We start from the raw sequence: 11095 nt of genomic DNA, 5'->3' as shown, positions 1-11095 counted from the left end.
TGACCGGGACGCTTAAGCAATAAAAAATTAAGCTAGACTTGCAGACAAACATGATAAAATTGAATTTATTCGACGATAATATACTCATTAAAAATATGGACATTTTTGTATTAATTAACTAATGTATATTAACTGTCAAATATCATGTATCTATTCACATTTCATGTACAACTGCAACCAGTTGTCTTATCGCAACGAGTACTCGTGATGTTTCGTGAATATTGATTATCTGGATATTGGGAAATTTCAGTGGAATTCAGAATTTTTTCTATTGCTTTCATCTAAATAACAAAAAGTGAAATATGTTTAGAAGCATTTTAAGAAGATTTAGCACAGCTGTTAAAACAAATAAAGTGACTCAAAAAATTAAGGAAATTAGAAGTCAAAGTCTTTTGGGGGGTGGACAAGAAAAGATTAAGATACAACACGAAAAGGTTAGTAGATGTTTGTTTAACCGTGGTTTAACTTAAGTAAACAAACAATAAAACAGACATAGCTAGATACATTGGAACAAAAAGCCGGACATCGAAGCGGTAAATGTCCGGGTTTTTCTCCTGATGAATTGCGGGTTGCATTTTCTATTCCATCAGGCTCATTATTCCTCGTAAATCATCCTGTATAGGTACAGGTGTCCTTAAAAAAGAAGACGAGTCCATAGCTCCCTTATTTATCGGACGATTTTAGTTATCTATGCACCAAATTAAATAGTTGTGAATAGGGCACAAGTTGGCCTACTAAATTTACGTATAGTTTAAACTGTCAAAAAAAAATTTTTCAAATGAGAACACATACTTTTTTTTTGAAATTCTGATAGAGATTTTTATTCTGAAAACAACAGTGTATCACAAGTATCGAGCGATCAAATTTATTTGTAATCGAGTCATCCATGGATTTGAATCCGTATATCTGATTGCTCTATTGGAAGATTTTCTTCTATAATTGGTAAAATTCTATTGTAGATAAGCTTTTCAAAAAATTTATGACACACGCTGAGCAGAGAGATTGGTCTATAATTCGAAGCTTCATTACCTGGTTTTCCGGGCTTTTGTATCGCAATAACTTCTTGCATCTCTTCTACGCTAAATGGACGAGATTGTATTTCCGATGTTAAGGCTGAATTTCTTTGTTTATGCAATTTCCGCTTCATATTTCTAATTTCCCTTTTAATTAATTTAATAGAATTTGAAACGTTAACCAAACGAGAAGCAACCGAATTTGGACTGATAGTAGATTTGGATCTAGTAGTTTCATTAGCCGCTCCTAGTTTTCGAAGTAAAAACTAATAACTGCGACTAGAATGAGTAAAGTTCATGTTTTCCATAAGTTTATTCCATTTTTCTTTTCTTGGATTATTCAGTGATTTTGATAATTCATTCGCGGTGTCTGGATTTGGGCTTTTTTGAAATTTTTCAAACAGATTATTAGTAATATTGCACCAACATGTGGTAAATTCTTTCCGGAAGCCTCTTGGAATGGACTTTTTAGCAGCACTTTTAATCGCTCCTACGAATCTTTGATAATTGTTGCGGGTTGGTGGGATCCAACGAGCGGTTTGTTCTACTTGATTTTGAAATGTTTTCCAGTCAGTCCAACGTGGTTTTTGGATAGTGTGGGATAACGGGATCTGTATTAATACTGGCTTATGCTGGCTATCGGGAAAGTCATTTAGCACACAACGTGATCGTTCGTCATTATTATTTTTAGTCACAAAACACAAATCGGGGTTGTAGTCCCTTTGCCACCTTGCAGAATGAAAGCTTTTTTTGTCTTTAGTATCAAAGATAAAGATAAGATGTAAATAATTATTAAATTATACAGTGAATTTTTTGCATCAATCAACCATAGGGATTTACAAAATCCATGGACTTACATGATATAAACTTTATTTCACGTTAATGGTTTTTCTACTGCTAATTTTAAAATAATTTTTCCCCTACTTTTAGCTTACTTAATTTCTTACAACTTCTGATAGTTTTTTTTTAATATAATTAATAAAATAATTTAATTATTAACCCATTTTCAAATTTCATTGAAGTTAGTAGGCTGTGTCCACTCCACGGACATTGAAATAAATTAGGAAGCTCTAAAATCTAAAAACCTATTATTAAAAGATTTCTCAATCCGAACGACAACAATTTTATTTAATGAAATATTGACAATCTAAATTATAAATATTAAACTAAGGAGATGGATAAATATTTTAAATGCTCAAACTGTTTGCCAAAAGCCGCTAAAACAGTAACCTAATAATAGGTCTCGAATCAGTAATATGGAATCCCAAAATTCCTCCCCATACATTCACCTTTTGGGGTTATTATGTCTGTGTTTCTTGGAAAAAAAACACCAGAACCTGTAAAAAATTAAGTAAGATAAAAGTGTGCGAAAAATGATTTTGAAATTAGCAGTAGAAACACGAAATAAAGTTTTTCTACTTTGCGTTCGTAATGATGCTATTACGATACTGTTTTGCGTTTTGCTTCAACTTTAACGGTTTTAATTTTTAAATTATTTTTTTTCATTAAAAAAGTGGCAAAGTAGAAAAAATACTGTATGACATCTCGTTTATAAGGCATTTTATCGCACTTACTCCTTTAGGGCACTCCTCGCTACGCTCGTCGTGCTCTAAAACCGTGCGTGCGATAAAATGCTTCTTATAAGACTCGTATCATAATATACTATTATCTACTTTGCGTTACAAATGGGCTCATTATTATATCGAAAACAGTTTAATAATTATTAAAATTCATCTATGCTGATGACCTGGCAATGGCTTACCAACATCAGAATTTTGAAAATGTAGAGAACGGACTGTCAGACCATTTAATACCTCATTTAATCCTCAAAAGACAGAAGTTTGCTGTTTCCACCTCGTAAACAACCAGAAAAATAGAAAACTGAAAGTAGTCTTCAATGAAACTACAATTAAATAAGCATAATTATTCCCTGACATATCTAGGAGTAACTCTGGATTCATCTTTAACCTTCAAACTACACATCGAAAAGTTACGACAAAAACTGAAAACGAGAAACAACATTATACATAAACTCGCAGGCACAAGTTGGGGAGCGAATGCACACACCTTACGTGTCACAGGACTAGCTCTAGTGTATTCTACGGCAGAATATTGTTGCCCTGTCTGGAAGAACAGTGCACACGTGAACAAAATAGATGCTCAATTGAATACCACACTTCGAATAATAACGGGTACTTTAAAATCTACTCCAACACCAACACCATGGCTACATACATGTCTTAGCGCACATTATTCCGTACGATATTAGAAGAAAATACGTCACAAAACGAATTTGGGATAAATTTCAAAATTCACCAAACATGTACTCCATAACACAAGACATGGCAAATTTACCACCCTTTAGATTAAAATCGCGTAAACCACTTTGGAAAGAAGAATTTCTCATGCAACCATTTTCCAAATCTGACTATTGGAAAGCAGCCTGGCAAGACGTAGATATTTTTAATAAAAGTCTAATTGAGGATCCTACAAAACAAATTCCGGGATTTGACCTACCCAGGAAAATCTGGTGTAAATTAAATCGTTTTAGAACCGGCCATGGCAAATGCAATAATATGCTGTTTCACTGGAACATTCGTGAAAACCCTTCTTGTCTTGTGAATGCGGTGCAGAAAAAGAAACCATCCAACACATTGTGGAAGAATGTCCCCTTACTAAATTCCAGCAAGGTTTCTCCAAACTACATCTACTTACCGAAGACGCCCTAAATTGGCTACAACAAATTAAAAACATTTAATTTATGTACCATAATTATTTTGAGAATTTCGAATTTTAATTGTATTTTTCTTCATACGAATATGTATATTATTAAACTGTTTTTGGTAACTTTTAGCTTTTGTTATATTGGAAAAATCAGCCGTTTAACGTCAGGCGTCAAGGTAACCAGTGAAACTACCATATACAGAATGTTTTCGAAGTTGAGGTGTTCCTTTCAACATGTGATAGTATGCGTTGTTCTAAAGAGTTTTAGCCAAAGTCACCTTAGTAAAATGTGTTATTAATCTAGTACAACGGAGAAATAGACAGGACCGGACTCAAAGTTTTAGAAAACAATAAAAATATACAATCAATTATCTCCGTTAATACAAACATTTTACTAAGAATATTTACGCTAAAATTCTTAAAAATAATGTATAGTATCTCGTGTTAGAAGCAACGCCTCAACTTCGAAAACACCCTGTATATTAAATACCGGGTGTCCCAGAACTGCCGCATGATATTTTAATAGCGTATTTTGGAGTGAAAATCAAGACTAAAATTGAAAGAAAAAATGTCGAGGGTCCAATAGTATCTATACCGTAAGCGATTTTCGCTGACCAATCATAAGACCTTTGTTAATTACTTTATTAGGTAAGCTCATTACTTTATTTCATTTCCATGGATTTTCATAATACAATAAAATTCTTTGAATTATTTGGTTCGCTGTAATCGCATAATAAATACATTGTGACATTTCTTAACGTCATTTTGACAGTATAGGTAATTTTTTCTTAAAATCGAAAAGTGAACAGTTTTGAAAATGTTTACCGCTGCAGAGTACTATGATATGCTCATAGTTTATGGAGCATGTGGTGAAAGTGCTTACGCAGCCGTAGAAGCTTACGCTGCACGTTTTCCTCTTCGAGAACATCCAACTGCAAATGTATTTTTGTGTTTGGTGAATCGCGCTAGAAATACGGGGAATTTAGTACCTCAAACTGAAGGAGTTGGTGGTGTTACACGAGAGGCTCGCACTCCACAAAATGAAGAGGCTGTTCTTCAGGCTTTTGAAGAAGGCGGAACGTTAAGTATTAGAAGCGTCGCTAGTATGTTTGATATTTCAAAAAGCACAACACAGCGGATTCTAAAGGATAATCGACAACACGCTTATCATTATACGCGTGTACAAAATCTCTTGCCTGAAGATCTTCCTCTCAGAGTGCAGTCCTGTGAATAGTTACTGCAACAACATGAAGCAAATCCCAACTTTGTAAAAAGTATTTTATTTACGGATGAATGTTTTTTCTCAAGGAATGGAACATTTAACATTCATAATTATCATGTATGGGCAGACGAAAATCCACTGCAATTCATTTTAATGCATTTCAACATCGGTTTAGCATCAATCTGTGGGATGGGATTTTAGGAGATTCATTAACAAGTGTTGATAAACAAACAACGACTGTAGAATTTCAGGTTGGTCCGTTTGAATTTCCTCCAAGATTAAATGGTGAAGTCTATGCCAATTTTCTTAATGGCTGTATTCTCCCTGACTGGAAAACAGCGATTGTACGCCCCATTTTTAAAAAAGGCGACAAATTTGACGCCTCTAATTACAGACCTATTAGCCTAACATCTCTTGTGGTCAAGGTCATGGAGTCAGTAATGTACAACCAAGTAATTAAGTTTCACTCAGATCACCACCTTATTCCGTCTGAGCAGCACGGGTTCTTGCCGGGGAAATCTGTTCAATCCAATCTAATGTGTTGTATGTCCGAATGGACTAGAAGTCTTGATTCTGAACGACCATTTGATGTGGTGTATCTTGACTTCTCCAAAGCGTTCGACAGGGTTCCAAAATGCCGTCTTTTACTCAAGCTAAGTTATCTAGGTATTCAGGGTCATCTGCTTCGGTGGATTGACTCGTTCTTGAGTGATCGAACTTTTCGAGTTAGAATTGGTGGCGCGCTTAGTAGGTCTGTTGATGTTCTGAGTGGGGTGTCTCAGGGCTCCGTGCTTGGCCCTTTACTTTTTATAGTTTACATTGCTGATATTAAAGATATCTTAACATCGCCCTTTGCCATGTATGCCGATGACATCAAATTGTACAACAGTTGTGATAATATTCAGAGGCTAACGCAAGATCTTCACGCCATTTACAAATGGTCCCTTGACTGGTTACTACCTTTAAACGTGGACAAGTGTACCGTCCTGCACGTTGGTAGAAGAATCCAGGACATGCGTATTCACTCGGGAACATGAGATTGAGAAGTACTGACTCTGGCGCGTTGATCTGGGTGTTCTTATCACCAACGATCTTTCCTGGACGGATCATGTTCTGCGTGTCACCAAAAAAGCTAACTCGATGCTTTTCTTCTGAGCAGGGCGTTCGCCAAGGCAAGTCCAGCGGTTTTCTCAAAGCTTTATAAGACTTACGTGAGGCCTCTGTTAGAATTTGCGAACAGTGCCTGGACCTCCACCCTCCACCCTGCGCCTGGAGGCGGTTCAACGTAGAACAACCAGAATTCCTTTTGGTAGAAATAGACCTCCGTACCCTGAAAGGCTTGCTTGCTCTTTATCTGAGAGACGTAAACGCGGTGACCTAATAATAACTTACCAAGCCCTGCGTAGTGCTCATTCGCCTATCAAACATCTGTTCCCCCTTGACACCTCAAAGCGCACGAGAGGACATGCTTTCAAGTTACTGAAAGATAAATTTCGCACATCTGTCAGACAAAAATTTATTACAAATAGAGTTTTTGACGACTGGAATGGTCTACCGGAGAAAATCGTTCTTGCTGGGTCCACTATTGCATTTAAATCTAGCTACGACGCCTATAAATTGGGAAACAGCCCTATTCATCGGATGATTTAGCGCGGGCATAACAGGCATTGCCTTTGCCCGATCGCATCATAATAATAATAATAATAATACATTTATAAGAATTTTGAAAAATGTAAATATAAGTTGTTTCCTAGCAACTAGTCGAATTAGTTAATATACCTTAAAACAGGTTGAAAAAAGCTTCACACGATTGGTTAATTTCAATAGTTTACCATTTAAATACCCTACGGCCCTCGACATTTATTCTTTCAAATTTAGTCTTAATTTTCACTCCGGAATACGCTATTAAAATATCATGCGGCAGTTCTGGGACATCCGGTATATGGAAACTACGAAGTAAATTTAGTAAAATAACCTTACATTTTTGTGAAAAATGTCTGTTACCAACCCACGCGAAAGTCCCTAGTCTAATATGAAAACTTGAACAGCTGAAATTTCAGGAATTAGTAAAGCAAAGTAGATAAACTAGTATATTACACCATGTAAATCTCTAAGGTTCATGGATAAAAAATTCACTGTATGAATTATTCCGTTTTTTATTCATACCACTTTACAACTTTTACCACAATGTCGAGCTATTTTTATTGCGTAATTTAAAGAATTAGGTTGACCAAGAAGATTTAGAGAGCGAACATTAACGTTAACTGTAGCAATTTATTCTAATTTATGAATGTAAATTAGGAATTAGGACAAGAGCAATATATTTTTTTTTATTTGCACTTAACTGCGTATTTGTTACTAAACAGTTTAAACTAAACATTTTTACTTTCTTAACACAATAAGAGTAACAAATGCAGCAAATCTTTTTTCTTTTGTTACTTGTCAGGATAGTAATAAAATTGAATTAAAACGATAACATTAATACAAACAACGATTAATTATTTCGATACATTCGAATTGCTCTTAATTCTAGGACTAGGATTGACCACCTGCCTGGCTTAGCCACTTTTTTACTTTTATAATCATACTTCCGTACTTTGGTATTAGCATTCACTCATACAGCATGGAAACTTTAACTGGAATAAAATTCGTAACTTGGACATATTATAGTTGGGCGTTTTTGTAAAAAATCCCGAAACAGGTCAATTATTGTTTTTCCTTGTCCACATTTTGGCGTATATGGTTTTTGTATATCTGCTCCCGGAAATGCGTAACCACCCCTAACTTTTTTTTCAAGTGTAAGGGTATGTCAAGTGACACCTCGTTTGAAAGGCCACTTTGCAAGGAATACCTACAACACACAATTTGTTTCCTGATATTTTCAAAGCCTGCATGCTAAAAAAATAAAAACCAATTTTATAAGTTGAAGTTGAATGTTCAAAATGAGTACCGTTTCTTTCTTAGCATATTGATAGTACTTAACACGTTTTGTAACATTTTCGGTGTGATTTGCCTAATTTCATGCCTAATACGGTCGGTCCTCTTTTCATAAAAAAAGTCCAGGGGAGTAAGATCCGGAGATCTTGCAGGCCATCCAATTTGACCTCTTCTTCCAATCCATCGATTAGGAAGAACTTCGTCTAAATATCTACGAACGATCACAGCATAATGGAGTGGAGCTCCAAAACAGGACGTTTTCGACGTTGGTACCATATTCTCAGAAATTAATACCTGCTTACAGTTTTATCGCATTTATTCCGAACTTAATGAACGCACTGTATATCTATGTATTCATCACAAATTTCTAAGTAATACTTACCATGTGCGACGACTTTTGAACTAAAAAAATCAGGGCGGTTGCCCCGACTGCCCATATCACCACCCTGAAAGGAAACGCCCGATCGTTCGTAAATTCTCGAAAAAAAAATGGTGGGCCAGTCGTCTAATTTACAAAATTTAATTAAAAACCAAAAAAATTACAAAGAAGGTTTCAGTAATGCGTTTTCTTTCTTTCAGTACATAGTAAAAAAAAAAACTCCGACAAAAAGATTCAACCCCGGAGCGTCGAACGTTCGGCCCACCGGCGCGAGAAACGCATCAAAATTTTCCATTCTTTTTTCTCGTTCGGGCATTTCCTTTTAGTGTTCTTTCAGGCTGCTGATACGGGGAGTCGGCGCAACCACCCTGATTTTTTTTTTTGTTCAAAAATCCGTCGCATCTGGCGACCTCTCCTTGTTAGATGTGATATTTTGTTTTAATTTTTTAATTGTTTTATTTTTAAAGGGTAAACTTACAGCACGAGAACGTATAAGTTTGTTTTTGGATGAAGGCAGTTTCATTGAATATGACATGTTTGTGGAACACACGTGTTCAAATTTTGGAATAGACAAGCGAAAGGTATTCTAACATTAGAAAAAACATATTAACAGACTCGTCATTTTCTGATAACGAAAAGTTTCCAGGTGATTCGGTCGTAACAGGTCAGGGATTGGTTAACGGTCGTCCGGTTTATATTTTTAGTCAAGATTTCACGGTCTTTGGAGGCAGCCTTTCTACCGTTCATGCACAGAAGATTTGTAAAATTATGGACAAAGCTGTGTTAGTTGGCGCTCCGGTGATTGGACTGAGTGATTCCGGTGGCGCCCGCATTCAAGAGGGAGTAGATTCCCTAGCGGGCTATGCAGACATTTTTCAGAGAAATGTTTTAGCGTCAGGAGTTATACCGCAGGTAAAGATGTGACCAAATAAATACAATCAAACCCAAAAAAAATATTTGGAAATGTAATTTTGTAATTAATAGTTAATAATTAAAAAAAGAGTACATAACTGTTTATACATTTATTCTATTTGGACACTTCATGAGACTTTTATGGGATTTATAATTTCAAAAATGGACTTCATTAATTTTAATTTATTTCTTTTTTTTATGGTTTATAATGCTCTGGTTTTTATTTTTTTAGATATCTATGATTATGGGACCATGCGCTGGTGGAGCTGTTTATTCTCCTGCACTCACCGATTTTATTTTTATGGTTGAAGAGACATCCTTCTTATTTGTTACGGGCCCAGATGTAATTAAAGTATTACAATTTCGTGTCTAGGTTTAACACATTTTTTTAAATATTAAGTATGTTTTAGTCAGTTAATAATGAAGACGTTTCACAAGAGGAGTTAGGTGGTGCTGAAACACATACATCTATTTCAGGAAATGCCCATAAATCGTTTAAACATGACGTAGAGGCTCTTTTACAATTACGGGATTTTTTAGGGTATTTACCACAATCTTGCAATCATCCTGCACCTGTCAGAGCTTGTGATGATCCATGGTAAATGCACAATTACATCTGTTTGCTTCCAACAGTTTTTTCTTTATTTATTTTCAAAAGAAAAATTAAAGTACATATTTCATCTAACTCTGAAAGCATAAGTTTTTACAGGTTTGGCTGAGATTTCTGTTCATATTTTCAAAATTCTAAATCTAGCCATACATCTGCTTCCTTATTCTAAATCAATATATTTTTCATATAAAACAAAATCATTCACCATATTTTTTATGAAAGGAGTTCGAAGAAAATTTTATTTCAGTGACGTCGATGTTCCCGGCCTTGATAAAATAATTCCAACGGAAACCAGCGCCGCATACGATATATTGGATGTAGTTCTCAGTGTAGTAGACGAAAGAGAATTTTTTGAAATTATGCCAAATTACGCTAAAAATATCGTAATAGGTTTCGGAAGAATGAACGGCCAATCTGTTGGTTTCGTTGCAAATCAGCCAAAAGTCGCCGCCGGTAATTTAAAATAATTTAACTCCTTCGCAACTGCAAATGTACCCATTTCAGGTTGTCTGGATATCAACGCTTCGGTAAAAGCTGCCAGATTCGTGCGCTTTTGCGACGCTTTCAACATCCCCATTATTACTTTCGTCGATGTTCCGGGCTTCTTACCAGGGATAAACCAGGAACATTCCGGAATTATTAGACACGGAGCTAAATTGTTATTTGCTTACGCTGAAGCTACAGTTCCAAAACTTACCGTCATTACGAGAAAAGTTAGTCTCCGTCAGTTGTTCACACCATCAAAGATGTGACATTATGAATTTGTAGGCCTACGGTGGTGCTTACGACGTGATGTCATCAAAGCATCTAAGAGGAGACGTAAACTATGCCTGGCCCTCTGCTGAAATCGCCGTGATGGGAGCTAGAGGAGCTGTCTCTGTCTTACATAAAGACAAATCTGATGTTACAGAGTATGTGAACGAGTACACGGAGAAGTTTGGAACTCCGATTCCTGCTGCGCAACGAGGTATGCAAATATTTGTATCTCTATACCACAGGTGAAAACACAAATTACAGGTTTTATTGACGATATTATTGAACCGCGCACAACCAGATGGCGTCTTTGCCGAGACCTGAAACTACTGGAGACAAAAAAATTAACCAATCTACCTCGCAAACATGGTAATATCCCGCTGTAAGGCAAATGACTGGTTTGAAAGAGTCAAAGGGTGGAAATAAACTGTACCAAAGCTTGTTCTAGATCTGACTTGTTATTATCAAGAAATGTGTAGTTACAACATTTTTGATTACAGCAATAAAGTAGTGTATTGAAAAATAAAATGTCCGAATAATTTAGT

General features: G+C 35.8%; 1 protein-coding gene across 1 annotated transcript; it reads left to right on the top strand.

The window, feature by feature from the left end:
• Positions 1-85: 85 nt before the first annotated feature.
• Positions 86-11078, top strand: LOC138131587 (propionyl-CoA carboxylase beta chain, mitochondrial-like). Its single transcript, XM_069048666.1, has 9 exons — positions 86-434; positions 8743-8856; positions 8915-9187; positions 9420-9539; positions 9598-9785; positions 10045-10250; positions 10302-10510; positions 10566-10764; positions 10815-11078. Exons 1-9 carry the CDS (start codon positions 303-305, stop codon positions 10934-10936), a joined length of 1563 nt encoding a protein of 520 aa, XP_068904767.1. The 5' UTR covers positions 86-302; the 3' UTR covers positions 10937-11078.
• The last annotated feature ends 17 nt before the right edge of the window (positions 11079-11095 follow it).

The sequence above is a fragment of the Tenebrio molitor genome, chromosome 5 (genome assembly GCF_963966145.1).
Source record: "Tenebrio molitor chromosome 5, icTenMoli1.1, whole genome shotgun sequence".
Classification (NCBI taxonomy): domain Eukaryota; kingdom Metazoa; phylum Arthropoda; class Insecta; order Coleoptera; family Tenebrionidae; genus Tenebrio; species Tenebrio molitor.
This window is presented reverse-complemented; position numbering and strand designations above follow the sequence as displayed.

Bases quoted from the DNA above. Each gene is read 5' to 3' on its own strand.
- LOC138131587 (XM_069048666.1), top strand. From the start codon at position 303: ATGTTTAGAAGCATTTTAAGAAGATTTAGCACAGCTGTTAAAACAAAT. The intron at 435-8,742 runs GTTAGTAGATGT...TTATTTTTAAAG, and splicing joins TTAAGATACAACACGAAAAG to GGTAAACTTACAGCACGAGA. The intron at 9,540-9,597 runs GTATTACAATTT...AGTATGTTTTAG, and splicing joins CGGGCCCAGATGTAATTAAA to TCAGTTAATAATGAAGACGT.